General features: G+C 35.7%; 1 protein-coding gene across 7 annotated transcripts in view; it reads right to left on the bottom strand.

Annotated features, from left to right (window-relative positions):
* Positions 1 to 6,008: 6,008 nt before the first annotated feature.
* LOC127971498 (uncharacterized) overlaps positions 6,009 to 17,455 on the bottom strand; it is a 248,001-nt gene continuing 236,554 nt past the window's right edge. For all 7 annotated transcript variants that reach the window (XM_052574531.1, XM_052574532.1, XM_052574537.1 and 4 more), the window contains 5 exons: positions 13,629 to 13,859; positions 11,904 to 12,095; positions 11,608 to 11,712; positions 10,225 to 10,296; positions 6,009 to 7,517 (listed from right to left, as the gene is read on the bottom strand). In XM_052574531.1, coding sequence (XP_052430491.1) covers positions 7,342 to 7,517; positions 10,225 to 10,296; positions 11,608 to 11,712; positions 11,904 to 12,095; positions 13,629 to 13,859 — 776 coding nt within the window. In that variant the 3' untranslated portion in view covers positions 6,009 to 7,341. The remainder of the gene's footprint in view (positions 7,518 to 10,224; positions 10,297 to 11,607; positions 11,713 to 11,903; positions 12,096 to 13,628; positions 13,860 to 17,455) is intronic.

Here is a 17,455-nt window from a genome sequence, read left to right as displayed (position 1 = left end):
ATCTGCATCTGTAGATTTCAGCTACAATAGAGTAGAGTTTACTTGAGGGTTCATTCACAATAATTTATAGAACATTTGAATAGTTCATATAAAAAAAATTATCTTTCTCACACGCAAACATAACATGGAAACATAAAAAACAAACAAACAACAACTTCTATGGAATCCGACACACAAATAGAAATCCGTCCCAGTAATCTCTATAGCTGACTTCAGGAACTACAACGACAGAATGTGGTAATAAAACATAACCCTGTTGTGATGACAGAAGAGAAGACATGGACGAAGGACAAGAACAGAGCAGTGTATAGTGATGTCGAGCTGGAGGAGGAGTTTCATCAGAAGGGAGGCGGAGCTTGCTGGAGCCCTGAGCCAATCAGGACAGAATCAGAATGTGCTTTATTGCCAGGTATGTTTACAGATATGAGGAATTTGTTTTCATGACAGAAGCTCCGCAGTACAACAGAATGACAGCGACAGAACATAAAACACACAATAAAGAATAAAAAAACACAAAAAATACGAATTAGTAGGTAAGGAATGACAATATACAAATTGACAATTGTAGGCAGGTATAGTACAAAGAGCAGTTATGTATGTACAGGTATATTATGTGCAAAATTTAAGTGTACACTAAGTATGTGTGTTAGATAAATAAGTGTATGCGTATATAAATATAAAGTGTAGTGTGTTCGCAGTTATTATCAGCTGTTCATAAGATGGATTGCCTGAGGGAAGAAACTGTTCCTGTGTCTGGTCGTTCTAGTGCTCAGTGCTCTGTAGCGTCGACCAGATGGCAACAGTTCAAAGAGGGAGTGTGCTGGATGTGAGGGGTCTAAAGTGATTTTGACAGCCCTTTTTCTCACTCTGGATAAGTACAGTTCTTGAATAGAAGGGAGGGTTGTACCAATGATTCGCTCAGCAGTCCGGACTACTCTCTGTAGTCTTCTGAGGTCAGATTTAGAAGCTGAGCTGAACCAGACAGTTACTGAAGTGCAGAGGATGGATTCAATGACGGCTGAGTAGAACTGTTTCAGCAGCTCCTGTGGCAGGTTAAACTTCCTCAGCTGGCGGAGAAAGTACAACCTTTGCTGGGCCTTTTTCACAATGGAGTCAATGTGATTGTCCCACTTCAGGTCCTGAGAGATAGTGGTGCCCAGGAACCTGAATGACTCCACTGCAGTCACAGGGCTGTTCATGATGGTGAGTGGGGGGAGTGCAGGGGGGTTTCTCCTGAAGTCCACGATCATCTCCACTGTTTTGAGCGTGTTAAGCTCCAGGTTGTTGAGAGTGCACCAGACAGCCAGCTCTTTTACCTCCTGTCTGTAAGCAGACTCATCACCGTCCTGGATGAGGCCGATGAGTGTGGTGTCGTCTGCAAACTTCAGGAGCTTGACAGAGGGGTCCTTAGATGTGCAATCGCTAGTGTACAGGGAGAAGAGCAGTGGGGAGAGGACGCAGCCCTGGGGGATGCCAGTGTTGGTTATACGAGTGCTGGATGTGTATTTTCCCAGCCTCACTAGCTGTTGCCTGTCTGTCAGGAAGCTGTTGATCCACTGACAGATGGAGGTGGGCACGGAGAGCTGATTTAGTTTGGGCAGGAGGAGGTTTGGGATGATCGTGTTGAAGGCTGAGCTGAAGTCCAAAAACAGGATCCTCACATAAGTCCAAGGTCAGTCCAATGTTTACTGCATCGTCCACAGACCTGTTTGCTCTGTAGGCAAACTGAAGAGGATCCAGCAAGGGTCCAGTGATGTCCTTCAGGTGGGCCAGCACCAGTTTTTCAAATGACTTCATGACTACAGACGTTAGAGCCACAGGCCCGTAGTCATTTAGTCCTGTAATTTTGGTGGAGCATTTGAAGCATGAAAGGACTTCACACAGCTCCAGCGATGTGCAAAGTGTGTTGTTTAAAATCAAAAAGAGGAAGTCAAACAAACCTATGAGTTTATGCCGTGAGATTCGTCTAATTATAACTCTGTTTCTTCTAAAAAGACCTGCTGTGGATGTTGAGAATGAGATGTAAGTATAGATGGTGAGATTGACAGTAGAATTCTGAAACCACAGACAAAGTGCTTAAATTAAATGTGCTACATCTTTTATAAAGAGGAAGATAAGAGTTCATGCCTTTTTAAAAGTTGATTCTGTAGCCGTGAGTGTGGAAAAACCCAGAACACACCAAATTTTATTCTAAAATAAAAAATTGAATGAGCAATTCTGCAATTTATGTTCAGAATATTACAGATTGTTAGCATTATGATATAAATTTTTATCACAATTAAATACTTTTCTCCCCAAGTTCTCCATAATGCTATGCAAAAACATAAAATTTGGGAAATTATTTATTTTGGGGAAAACATTTAAAACTTTAGATTTTTTTGCAATAACAGAAGTTAAATTATTTCAGAGAAAAGCTGAACTAAAAATATAATAATGTGATACAATGTGATTGTCTGTTCTGCACATTATTTATTGTGTAAATTGAAAAAAAGAGTTAGAAGATAATGACAATTTTTAAAATACTTAAATATATTATAACTTACACACACACAGACACACACATACATTTTTTTAAATAAAGTTTCCAACTATATTTTACACTTAAATCATTTTCATGGGCTGTTTTAAGTAGAAAATAATATTTGGTAAATTTCACATGAATAAGTCTTCAGTTTCGAGTATTTAAATAAGATATTCAACAAATAAGACTATTCTTATAGGTTCTAAATAAACTCTGATATGTATTTAAAATGAACTCCAGAGAGAAAAAGTCAGAGGATATGACAGTGTGTGAATTATCACTTAAAGTACAGCAGTTATGCAAATACAAGTTTGGCTTTGAGATAAAATAGAGAAGAAAGACTGCGTTGTATTTTTATAAATGTAGAACTTCTTACAGCTGTAGAGTGCAGAAAGGAAGCATGTACGTAAAAGGGTCAGTGTGTGCATGACATAAGTGCACAAATAACTACAGGTGTATGAGTCATGCTTTAAAAAGAAACCCTCATTTCAGTTTTACTGCCGTTTATGAATATATTCATCCTAAAAGTGCAGCATCACATCCGTAAAAAACAACAATCTTGCTTCACTCTTGAGTATCTTTATTGAGGAAGAAAACAGAAATATTTTACACAAGTTCTCACTCTTTTACTGGACATCTCGATGAGTGTGAAACAATGCAGCATCAAACTTCAGAAAAGAAAAAACTTGTGTAAACGTGAATTAATTTCTCTAAATATCCAGGTAGGACTTTATTTCCTCAAAGTGTGTACATTTTTACCATGATTTACAGAAGACAAGACATTTGCTAAAATGCCATTATCTGTAACAACTGTTCATATATATATATAAAAAAAATAATAATAATAATAAAAAAAATAAAACAAAAACACTCATCAGGATTATTTTTCTATGTTAGGATCACAGTTCAGAGTTAAATTTTAAGCATTGAAAATGTAATAAAATTTTTCTTCTAAATTTTTAAATAAGTAAAGGTCTCAGAATATGTATGTTGTTTCACATGATTTCACCCATATTTTGACATTTTATTTTCACATAAATCATCCGATAGTCGGGAAGTCGTGGCCTAGTGATAAGAGACTCAGGCGCCGAGTGTGTGTGTGTGTGTGTGTGTGCACTTTGGATGGGTTAAATGCAGAGCTTACATACTCATTCTGAGTAAGGGTCACCATACTTGGCTGTATGTCACGTCACTTTCTTTTCTCTGACACATAAAAGCAGACACTTTACTTGCATTTCATATGTGCTCTGTGGATATAAAATCAGTTTTGTAAATTTTACTCAATGCAATGTTGAATGTTTCAGAGCTGACTTATTTAAACACGTGGATGCATGTAGAAGACTTACAGCATACACCAGCTGCACAGAAATGAGTTTCTTTTCACAAACAGGAAGTCACATGACATGACCAGGAAACCATGTTTAAGAAATCAACCCCATTCTGCCCCAAGATTTCCCAACTCTCCATTTCAAAAGGTTAAAATGGATCAAACTAAGCATTAATAAACAGTGTTTGCGAAAACAATGGTTTAATCAACCTTACATTCATAACCATCACAACTCGAGCTGAAGGAAGTGATGTAACAGAACTCTAACACACTGAAAACACTGCAGCAGGAAAACAGAAAACATGGATCAGTGTAGATTAATATTGAGGGACATTCAGATCACTGGCATAAATGATTGATTTAATTATATAGCCTTTTTCACAATAGACAGTTTCAAAACAGCTTTACAGAAAATGCATTTAGCAGATTAGAGCTGGATGCACACAAACACACAAACACAAATAGATAGTGCCACTTTATGACTAAACTATGATGTGTATATATATATATATATATATATATATATATATATATATATATATATATATATATATATATATATACACACACACACACACACACACTCACCTAAAGATGATCAGGAACACCTGTTCAATTTCTCATTAATGCAATTATCTAATCAACCACAATCAATGTGATTCATGGCAGTTGCTTCAATGCATTTAGGAGTGTGGTCCTGGTCAAGACAATCTCCCGAACTCAAAACTGAATGTCAGAATGGGAAAGAAAGGTGATTTAAGCTATTTTGAGCGTGGCATGGTTGTTGGGCCGGTCTGAGTATCAATCTGTTCAGTTACTGGGATTTTCACGCATAGCCATTTCTAGGGTTTACAAAGAATGGTGTGAAAAGGGAAACACATCCAGTATGCGGCAGTCCTGTAGGCGAAAATACCTTGTTGATGCTAGAGCTCAGAAGAGAATGGGCCGACTGATTCAAGCTGATAGAAGAGCAACTTTGACTGAAATAACCACTTGTAACCACCGAGGTATGCAGCAAAGCATTTGTGAAGCCACAACACGCACAACCTTGAGACGGCTACAACAGCAGAAGATCGCACCGGGTACCACTCATCTCCACTACAAATAGGAAAAAGAGGCTACAATTTGCACGAGCTCACCAAAATTGGACCGTTGAAGAAAAATGCTGCCTGATCTGATGAGTCTCGATCTCTGTTGAGACGTTCAGATGGTAGAGTCAGAATTTGGCGTAAACAGAATGAGAACATGGATCCATCATGCCTTGTTACCACTGTGCAGGCTGGTGGTGGTGGTGTAATGGTGTGGGGGATGTTTTCTTGGCACACTTTAGGCCCTTTAGTGCCAATTGGGCATCATTTCAATGCCACCTGCCACCAATGCTACCTGAGCATCGTTTCTGACCATGTCCATCCCTTTATGACCACCATGTACCCATCCTCCGATGGCTACTTCCTGCAGGATAATGCACCATGTCACAAAGCTCGAATCATTTTAAATTGGTTTCTTGAACATGACGATGAGTTCACTGTACTAAAATGGCCCCCACAGTCACCAGATCTCAACCCAATAGAGCATCTTAGGGATGTGGTGGAACGGGAGCTTCTTGCCCTGGATGTGCATCCCACAAATCTCCATCAACTGCAAGATGCTATCCTATCAATATGGGCCAACATCTCTAAAGAATGCTTACAGCACCTTGTTGAATCAATGCCACATAGAATTAAGGCATTTCTGAAGGTGAAAGGGGGTCAAACACAGTATTAGTATGGTGTTCCTAATAATCCTTTAGGTGTGTGTGTGTATATATATATATATATATATATATATATATATATATATATATAGTTGTGTGTGCGTGTGTGCGCACATACTAATACGATTTTATATACAAAGCATGGCATTAATACAGTTACAAATACACACATATACACTCAGTCAGTTGGAAAAAAGTGGTGAAGAAACAATTTTCACGTAGAAAAAAAAATCTTTGTATCATTTACAATTTTCAAAAAAATAAATGTTTTGTTTACAATGTATATCCAACAATATAAACAACATAAAGAGCTGGATGACAGTATAAATTAATTATTATTAAATAAAACATTTAATACAAATTTTGTAACTGTTTTGAGTGCATTTATATATATATATATATATATATATATATATATATCTTTTTTTTTTCCTGGACAAGTTTAGCGAGTAGAAACAAATACAATTTACTTTCAACCAACACTTCAGTACTTTAAGCAATTTTGTGTGCAAACCCTGAGACATTATCAGGCCTTTCTCAGATCATTTCCAGTATTAGAGGAATGAAATTTAAGACATTATTAATGCAATATTTTTCTTTAAACAGAAGTACCAGTAAACCAGGTCAGAAGTTAACTTTTCCATTTAGGAAAACATTCATGAGGATAATTTTTGTCACCACCTTAATAATTGCATCTGTGTTGTATTCAAAGATAAATACTTTATTTTAACCAATTACTTCAATCAGTTAAAATACTTGAAACTGTTGCCAATAACAGTTGAATGTTTAAACTTGTATCACCGAAGCCACAAAATGAATATTTTATGTACATAATTTCTGCAAAGTGTTGTTTATGATGAGGAAATTCACCAGCGCAAATAATTCAATAAGTGTGCACACAAATGAAACAACAACTCAGCGCTGACTAATCTGATTGGCCGATGCATTCCTAAGCTCAACGGAAACATGAGTGATTTGTTACAAGGCTCAAAGGGGAAAAAAGCAATCAAATGAAGAGTGTTCGAATCAAAATAGAATTCCACGACACTTTGCTCATTCGCACATTTCACTTTAATCACGACAGCTGTAATCGATTGTTTAATTGTGCTGTTGCAATTTTTGCCACTTTATATTGAAATTTATTTTTGTTCATTCTGGTGGCTTTTTGCCACAATCCCACGTTAATTTCTGACCCTGCTGTAAACCTCAGAAATATGTGACTGCTTCAACTCACTCCAGACAGACGAATGCAGATATTTGTAACCCTTCACCGTTAAACTCTTCATAACTTCTATATCCTCTAGAACTCAATCTAGCAAGCTCAGGTTTTCTGTGACTTTTGAGATAAAAATGTTTTATTGATTCCAAATCACCAAACTGCTGTTTTCGTGATTACTGAGCAACTCTATGACCTCCTCAATATTCATGATTACAAGTTGACTCCCGTTTAATGTTTTCTTGCCAAGTTGCAGCTGCAAATTGAGAAGTGCTAAAAACAGAAGAGCTCAATAGATTGAGAAAAAATGCATTTGGTTTCCTCTTTTTTTCATTCTCTTGCTTACTCAACATCTCTCGCTCTACAGTTAATATCAGTAGGCTACGTGTCACACAAACTAATTTACAGTTGCAAAGAGATATGTGCTTTGTATAACCCTTAAAACAACCAAAGTCATACATAAATGTAAAAAGCAATTGGTTTCCCGGGTAAAGTGCGATCTTACGCAAGCAGTTGTTGTGAAACTAGCGTCTTTGTACCTGCGCGTAAACACACTCCTCATAAGACTGCTGTGGAGCGACTGATTGGTTCGGAGTGAACGTTACTTCACCATACTGGACCTCCTCCTCTTCCTCATTTTTCTTCCTCTTTGTCTGTGGTCGCACCGCTGCGTATTCCTCTTCACCAGCTGGGAGTGTTTCTGCAGTGAGAAAAGAAAAACGATGACAAGACATTACCGGACATCTCCACACATACTGAATAGCTGTAACCGTTAGTCTACTGGAGAAATAGCAGCTTTACCACAAACTGCTGACTGAGAAATGAAGCTTTTCAACAGCTGAGAAAGATCTCAAAGACTCAATGCAGTGCAAGTTAAAAAGATCGGATCATGTTTACGACTCTCCTGTTCCTTTCTCATTCAATAAAATGTATGAATCTTTGTGTCATTTCATTCATTCGAACAGAGTTAAAATGTTAAATGTTTACACAATCTTTGATAATATTCTAAATTAGAAAATCATTATATTGGAGCAAAACATAAACACTAGTATAATTTGACTTCCCAAGGCTTTCGTTCTTTAGTAACATGACAGACGCAATGAACGAATCATTCATCACTGACCCAACACTATTAAACTACTAACTACTCTACAGATTAATTAGCTTAGTTACTAAATTGAATAAGATTCATTTTCTAAACCACTAAACCTTTGTTTCTAATGCTGCAGTTTCCACAGAAGACAAAAGAAGTCTTAGTTTACAATTGAAGACCAAATACTTTAACTACTGTTAACAATCTTAAAAATCACCAGACTGATGGTTCTTTTAATTAAATTACAGATTTTACATTGAAATTAAGATTAAATAGCAAAATGTAACAATTAAAGGTAGGGTAGGTGATTTAGGGGAAGTTAGTATTGCAAGCTGGCAGAGCAGAGGATAACCCGTGACACGATGAGAAACTAATGCAACTCTGTCAGATTAGATAATGTCTCATGCACCCGTGAGAAACATGACAGTACACAGCGTATACTATTACAAAAACAACGCCTTCCATTCTTGTTGGGTCTGCAACATATAAATACATAGACCACTTCAATAGGTGAATGCTATTGGGCTGTGAAGAGGCTTTCACACAGCATAACAAAAATGTTTTTGAACCAAGTCACCCATTCTAACTTTAAAGAGCAGATCATATATGGGTTTTTGAAAAAGATATCTCTTGCAATTTGTAACATAGCTCTCTTTAAATGAAAACAATCTGCAAAGTTGTTAAATAAAAATTATGCATGATAAATAAGGATATTGTCACTCAAAAGAGAGCGCCTTTCTGAATCACCTTGGGACTTCCACAACAGATACAAAGCAGAGATCATATTTATCTTCACCATGGTTATACTCACGGGATGTTTCTCCTCTCACTTGCATGAATAAAAACATAGACCAAGTGAGGTGAAAAACATCCCACGAGTTATCTAGAGCGAGGGACACGATGGGCTTATTCGCCTCGCATTTGGTGTGAACACACCATAAGTACGACTGTTACAATATTTGTACATTTTCAATTGAGTGCTCAAAATACCAAGTTTTTGTGCTTATATGTGATGTTTACCCTAGTGCAGCTTTAGGTTTCCAGCACGATATTACTGTCATACTTAAGTAGTTCCGATAATTTGCTGTGAACTTACGAATGGCACTTGGCTAACATACCCAGCATTATTGTTTTAAGTGTTCACAGTTTAGCAGCTAAACTTTAGCTTTGGGCATGATTGATGATTCGCTTGCATAAGTGTTTTTGAATTGTATGTCATTATTATAAGAAACGGATGTAAAAGTGCTTTGTCAGTGGTAGCGCTGACTAACTGGCTCAAGAACTAACAGGCTTGGCCAGCTGACCAATCAGAGCAGAGTAGGCTTATGGAAGGGAGGGGTTTGCTCCAAACTTGCTTGGAACTAACCGTTTCGAAATCATTGGCAAATTACTCCAAAATTAAATGCATATTCTGAGAAAATTATGTTTTCTGACTTTAGATGCATTTAAACCTGTTGTAGGGGACAGTATTAGGAGACTTTAAAATACCTTATGATCTGCTCTAAAATATAATAATAATACAATTTAACATCAAAATCAAAATAGTAAAATTTTTGAATTAATGTAATGAATACAAATCAAACTATCTGTCAGAATGGGTAATTAGATGCAGTTTTACCCTAGCATCGATTGGTTGAGCTTGACTAGTCAACCCTGCAAGTCTTTCCGTCATTCTGCAGAAAGAGTCTAATGATGACAGTTTCTCTGAGTCACTTCTCTATTTGTGTAAAAGTGGAAAAACACAGTAAAAACTGACTGAAGGATTCAGAGCAAAAGCATAAACTGCAAAAGAGACTAAAAGGTTTGACCACTTACCAGACACCGTCTTAGTGTTTCAAACATTATCTTAATCTAATAAACAGCTTTCAAACTTTTTTAAACTAGTGATTTTAAAAGATGGAAATCTAGTTTTTACATAATCTTTTCTTTTAGTCATGAAAAAGCAACATCATGCTAATTTGCAACGTTAAATTAGCTAGAAGGATTTTGTTTCCAATTAGTAATAGTGACTGAATGACCTTCAGATTTAGGCAGTAACGTGATTAAGACATATCTGTAATCCTTGGCATTTGGATGAAATGTATGTCTGTGTTTGTTAATGTGTTTTTGTATTGATTGTGTTTTGAGTCATTTCTTTTAATCTCTTAAATCGCTATATTTACTTCGTTTGTATATGTACAGCACTTTGGCATACACTAGCTGATTTTAAATGTGCTATATAAATAAACTGACCTTGACCTAATTCAATGACTGAGACCGTGTTGTTTTACAGAGTAGCCTAAAGTAGATCTCTGAGCTTCATTGAGTTTCTTACCTGTTTTCTTCTTCTCATCCTTTTTCCCAGGAGAGATATCAGTGTATATGAGCTCCGTATCTCCAGCAGTGGCTGATGGGAAAACACTGGCATTAGAAACAGATCGACTATAATCTCATATATCAATCATTTAAGTATTTGCTTTTAAAACTAGCCTCATAACAGACCATGCAGGTCAAAAGTTTTTAAAATATCAGACTGTTTGCATGTAATGCGTTGAGATACAGGCAAGGAAAGAATACAGAAAGTGAGGTAAGTTATTCATTACTCTTTGATTTTTTTTGGATCTCTTACTTAAAAATGTGTGTGTATATGAGTAAAATCTAAATAAATTCAAAGTATCTTCCCGAAAATTCACAAAAGCTTCATTAAACCATTAAAAATGTCATCGTTAAACATGTGTTAATGAGTTCCAGTCATTCTTAAACATGGCATGTTGGAAGCTGCTGTATATTTTTCAAACCAACGAACAATGTGAAAATACAAACACGTACATGAATCACAACAGCTTCATGAATAATTTACATAAAAAATAATTATGTTCATGTTTCATGACTGAGGCCAAATGACTTGAAACTTCCTATTCAAACTATGATCATACTTAAGTACTACTAGCCAAAACATAAATAGCCAAAAATCATTATTAAATCTAATAATCTGGTTAAAACTAAATATTTTTCTTTCTTTACATTCATGATGCATGAAGAATATTGTTTAAAGCCTTTCTGCCAATTTAAACCAATTTGAACGCAGAAAGTTTGTCAAATCTCCACCAAAACTGTCTCCAATCATCTTCATAACATCAGTACTGTTTCTACTTTTGGTGTAATTGTCTTCGAAACTGTCGGCGAGGGAGTGCAATCACCAAACAAATCACCTCAATAGATACAGTCAGGTCCAGAAGTATTTGTGAGTTTGGGGTCTGAGTTTTTGTGTTTTTACCTTCATACACCACTACGATGGATTTGAATCGAGATTAGCTTCATTTTAAGAGGTTCCACAAAAATATGACAATTAACATTTAGGGTTTACAGCCATTTTAAGCAAAGTACCACCATTTTCAGGGGCTCAATAGTATTTGGACAGTTGACTGAAAAGATAATTGACCAGTTGCTGTCCATTCCCTCTTCACTTCAAGACAAATTAAGCAGATAAAAGAGTTGATATGAAATATCAAATTGGCATTTGGAAGCTGTTTGACTGCTGCTACCAATATATAGTCCAAGAAGATCTTGATGAATCCTATAAGCTACAAATCGTCTCAGCATTTTAAGGCATAATAATCCATGTGTTTGGCTCTGTAATGGCAGCTTGCATTGAATATTCCTACATTTTAACCTTCATCATTTAGTATGAACCACATAATTTAAATTTTTGACTGACCTGTTATCGATTTTTGCTGTTTTTTCTTGTAAACGCAACATACGATGATGAACAGCAGAATCAGGGTCACAGCAGCGCAGCCCAAAGCAATCAGAAAGAGTAAATCTATGGAAGAAAAACACAAGGTCATTTAAATCAAACTCCAACTGCAACACGAAAAAACAACTGTAACAACTACATGCAATTTAACAGCACAGTTAATTAGTACAAAATCATATTAGCTAGTCTTTATCACTGCCATTGTTATTTGTGGATTTATTTGTAATTGATTGCATTTATTGTAGCTCAACACTCACACTTCCATCTCTCTTTGGGGCTTGAAATGACATCCGTGGTGATATTCGTACCAGCCGATGAGAAACTTGTACCATTTTCTGATGTCTGTGAGCTGCTGGTCACTTCAGAGGTCACACTAGAGGTCAAACTAGAGGTCAAACTAGAGGTCGCACTAGAGGTCGCACTAGAGGTCACAGCTGCAGTAGTTGGCTCTGAAATAAAACATCAGCACAGAATCAGCTGCTTTCTATCTTAATATAAATCACTGCATTATTCATTTTGAAGAATTAACTGTCCAGTTTAGATAATTTTCTTGTCTGAATTTCATGAAACCAGTAAAGAAAACATCACATATCAGTTCAAAATCAAAAGCAAAACTGCAGGAAAATTGTATTGAAAATTGAAATTGAATTTGAAATTGAAAATTGAAAGTTGCAGTGAAACTTGTCAAAATGTTGTCCTAGGGTGCGTTTCCCAAAACCATCGTTGCTAACCTGTTAGCAACTTAGTTGGTTGGCAATAGGAAATTGCATCGCATTAACTTAGTTAGCAACTATGGTTTTTGGAAACGCACCCCTGGTCTGAACATATAGATTATATAATAAGTACTATAGTGGTGGAAATATTCTGCATTTATTCTGTACGTAGTTTTATAAAGATGTATTGCAGTCATTAGATTCATCACATCTTGAGTACTGCCCAATGTTATGGTCAAGTGTATCTGAGAAACACCTAAAAACACTTCCAGACCAGTGCTTCCCCATCCACTTCGAGATAATGTTAGTGACGTGCATAGAAAGTTATCATGGCTGTTACAAAGGTTAAATTACATAAACCACTGTTGGCATATTTTTACAAGATAATCAAGTACTGTATCACATACCCTGCTTTTTTTCTATGATTATAAAACATGTCAGTTGAGTAAGGCTTTTCCAGAATTTTTTTCATGAAAGATATCTGTTAGGAATATGGTTCAGTTAATATACAAGAGTAATTGCACATATGTTTCAAAGAATATGTGAAGATATGGTTATAGATATGTAGACGTATGTTTTATGTGCTGCTACTGCTAAGATGAGTAATTGTATTTTTATTTTTTTTATAAACAAACAACTGTCTGTCTTCAAACTATACAGATTAAATGATCATATTACATATTACAAGTAAAAATATATCAATAACAATCAAATAACAATCATTTCTGTAAACAACTGCAATTACCAAAAGAAAAAAAAAAAAGAAAAGAAAAGAAAAAGCTAAACTTGTAAACCATTACAGTAAAGAAAATTTAGGGAGTGGACATGTTTTTAAATGTCATGAAATTAATGTTTGTAATAGTTCTCATTTTATTTATCAGATAAAAAAGTTTTTTTTTGTTTTATTATTATTATTTATTGAGTACCTTGCCAGCTAAAGATGAAAAACATGTGAAAAATATAAAAGGTGAATAAATCAATAAACTATATATTTCAACAAATAAAATATATATATTTTTTTTTAAGTTTACTTTTCATTTTTAAAAATCTAAATCCAGCCTAAATCTGTTCTCACTTCATTCAAAATCCTTTTTAAAGAGTCCTACAGGAGTTAAAAACATCACGATCCATCGAAATATTCTTCAGAGTTTCTGCTAATTTGGGGGTTAAACATGACTTTGACGTGTTCCTGACAGGTTTTGTGTCATTGTGCTACACTCTTGAGGCTTTTGTTTAGTAAATACATTGACATTCATGTATTAATCTCACCAGGACAGGGTTTGAGTCTAATGGTCTTCTGTGCGTGACTGACGTGGTTCTTCACGCTGCAGCTGATGTTTCCTTCAGTTTCCCCATCCAGATCAATGCTGCTGTTTCCATCCATCAGTGGATCTCCATTCAGAGTCCAGCTGTAGAGGAGCTGATCCCCCTCAGAGGAGCAGAACACTGAAGTCTGATTGGAGGAGCAGATGATTGACACATTCACTGAGCCAATAGGAGCTGGAGGGAGGGACACATCACAGTCACATGACTATTACTTGATATTATGTAAATGAGTCAGTCAAAACATTTCTAAACAAAGTTTATATCTGATATGATAGTGTAAGTCAGTCATGTGACAACAATGAAGCAAATAACTGTCTGAAATGCTTTCACATCTCATTTTTAAAAGCAGTATGCAGTACACAGTTAGCAACACGCTGGTAATTCATTCTTAAAATAGACTCAGACTCAGTGCAAAGAAAGAGAAGATGCTGTTGACTAAATACTTCCAGATATTTAATAATGAGCTGCAATAAAAACCTTCACAGAGATTCATCTGATTCATTTGCACGAGAGAGAGATCTTTGGAGAACATGAGATTGTAATGAGTCTGATGAGAGAGTTTCTGTACCTTCAACAATCACTTGAAGATCTCGAGATGTTTCTGTGCCGTCTGAGCTCTCGAGTGTTAATCTGTAATTCCCTGAATCTGTTGTGTTCACACCGTTTATTATCAGAGTCCCATTAATGACTGTCACTTCAGTTCTGTTATTATTAAGATCACAATTCCTCATCCTGCCATACTTTACTCTACAAACTGAACCATCTGCTGTGTTGTTGTTTATTCTCTTTTTTATCGTCAGATCATATTTACTAGCGTCCTGCACCATCATCAGATTAAGTTTGTGTCCCAGAGCTGTGTAACAGGGATCAGACTGATCAAAACTGCAGTTTATCTCCAGACCTGAAGAACAAAACACACAAAAATGTTCCAATCTTTTAGGACATCATGAATTAAAATCAGACACAAATTACACAAACATTGACAGAATTAAAGTTCATCTGAAGAAACACATCAGACAGACTCTTGATCTGATCTCAGTTCATCTCAATAATGCTCATTGTCAGAACCATTTCATCTCTACTTTAAACTTTTACATGCAGGCGTCCAGTGAGGGTCATTCTTGTGTAATCAGTTACATAATACAGACGGAGACTTCCCTCAGATAACAGGAGAGAAGGAGCACACGGTTACACTGGGATATATACTGACTGTTTGTTTGGATCCTTGACTGCTTAGAAAATATATAGACCAGTCATAGTAACATAAATCTACAACTGTGAGCATTTTACTTTCAGTTAATAATTTACAGAGGTGTCAAGTAAGGAAGTACAAATACTTACTTAAGCAGAAATTTTGGGTATCTATACTTTACTAGAGTAATTATTTTTCTGCCGACTTTTTACTTCTCCTTACATTTTCACGCAAGTATCTATACTTTATACTTACATTTTAAAAATAGGTTATATATACCATTCCGACCACCCTATTGGTTTGTTTGTTCACATCACACTCCTGCAAGGACATAGCCAGTGTTGGGTTCGTTTGTCAAAAAATATATTTCTTTAAATTATGGTTGGGTATGGAACCAGTATGCACCAAACCGAATAAGGCCGCATATTTCAGTGCATCTTAAATGCCTGAGCGATTGATTGAAATGTTTGTCCTGGTTCTCCGAAATCTAGGCCTACACAAGAAGCATAGGTGTTGCCAAGCTTTTTTAGAGGTGCTGTATCATTTAGCTCCATAAACTGTACACAAATTCGCGATCACCCCAGAGTCAGTCCCCTTAAATTTCATATGAAACTCCTCTTCGTCTTTCAGCGCGCTCTTCAATCTGCAGCGAGCGGACTCAAACAGAAACAGAGGACACAAGGTTTGTGTTTATCGATAGATTGTTAGAATATCTGTATCTGTGCAGTTCTTTGTCATAAATACAGTTTACAAAAGTTCACGAGGGAGCAGTCGGTTTCTCATCTACTGTTAAGTTTTTGCTTGTCACCGCTCAACACTAAAGGGTGTTTCCTCCAGCGAAAATCGAGCCCTTAACACATATGAAGGCATACTTTAATTACACTTATTTAAATATACTTAATTTAATCATACATACTTTATACATACACTACTGTGCAAAAGTCTTCAGCAGATTAGTATTTTCACCCAAAAGAATGGTGTTCGGCCAGTTATTTATATATTTTGCTGTAGTGTGTCAGTATGAAATATCAGTTTACATTTCCATACATTCATTTTGCCGTTGTCAGACTGCTTGTGCATTCAAAATCGCTCTAGATTATTATTAAAATTAATGGCAAACTGATATTTCCTTTTGACACACTACAGCAAAAGATATAAATAACTTGCTTAAAACCCTTTTTGTGGTGAAAATACTAATGTGCCTAAGACTTTTGCACAGTACTGTACTTTACAAACGACATTGTTGCTACTTTATAAAGAATAAGCATACAGTAATTCACAGAACTGATTAAAGACAGTGACAGACAGCACTCATCTTAACTAAATATCAGAGTGAGTGACAGAGATACAGTATAAACATTATGTGTGGTTTTGTATTAAATAATGACCCAGATTGTGAAATACATTTATTAGCCTTACATTAAGGGAAGCACAACTTGGCAAATGAGAGCATCCAAGGTGAAAGCTATGGATTTATTTTAAATATTTGTAATGTTCTTTAATGTTATCCATTGTTTTTTTTTTGTGGCTCTACTTTTTAAAGTATCAGTTCAGGCACCGGTACCATTTTAAAAGTATCGAAATGGCACTGGACCCTACTTAAAAGTATTAATCTTCTGTAGGTAGTTCGGTAGCGAGACGTTTGAATAAATTAGCGTTTGCGATTGACAATGTTGTGATAGGCTTTACCAATTTTGTAACTCGTTACCCCCCCACACTGAACATAGCAGACGTATGTACCGAATACAGGAAGCTATCAATCAAGAAGGTATCAGGATTATGAGTTATTTTTCATTTTTAGTTTTTGATTAATCACTTGGATCAATCATTAATTTTGACAGCATTAATGTTTATTTTAAACAGACAACCACACAAGGGTAATTGTTACTAAGCCTGCACCAATGTTCTTGTCCATTGCCCTCGCAGATTCCTGCAGCTAAGTTTGGATGTACATTTACATTCAATTAATTCAATTTGCAGTATTATAATACTTATAGACAACTAGTCATCATATCTCTAGCTCTTAAATGTATCTGCATTGTACTAAAGTGCGTTCATTTTCAATGGGCATATATGCGCCTGAAACAGGTAGCTTAGTGCATCCCAATTTTTTCAACATGAACATTTTAATATAATATTATAGTCATTATGGCCTATGGCCTTTGTAAAAATGTTTTTTTAAAGAGATGGGGTAATGCACAATAGGCCCTTGTGGCAAGGCCTAAGCTTTTGTTCTTAATGGCATTTTTTTGTCCTTACATTACTTTTACTTTTATACTTTAAGTAGTTTTTTAAACCAGTACTTTTACACTTTTACTTGAGTAAAAAGCTTGAGTTGATACTTCAACTTCTACAAAAGTCTTTTTAAAACCTAGCATCTTTACTTCTACTTGAGTAATTATAGTGAATACTTTTGACACCAGTGATAATTTAAGTCGTAGACTTGAAAAGACATTTACATGCCGGAAAATCACGCACATATGTTGTGAAACATAGGAAGGTCTTATGGGTTTGGAACGACATGAGGGTGAACAATTAATGAACGATTTTTTTTTTTGGGGTGAAAAATCTCTTTAAT

Source organism: Carassius gibelio, chromosome B14 (genome assembly GCF_023724105.1).
Source record: "Carassius gibelio isolate Cgi1373 ecotype wild population from Czech Republic chromosome B14, carGib1.2-hapl.c, whole genome shotgun sequence".
Classification (NCBI taxonomy): Eukaryota; Metazoa; Chordata; class Actinopteri; order Cypriniformes; family Cyprinidae; genus Carassius; species Carassius gibelio.
The sequence above is the reverse complement of the archived record's forward strand: the minus strand, read 5'-3'. Positions and strand labels throughout refer to the sequence as shown.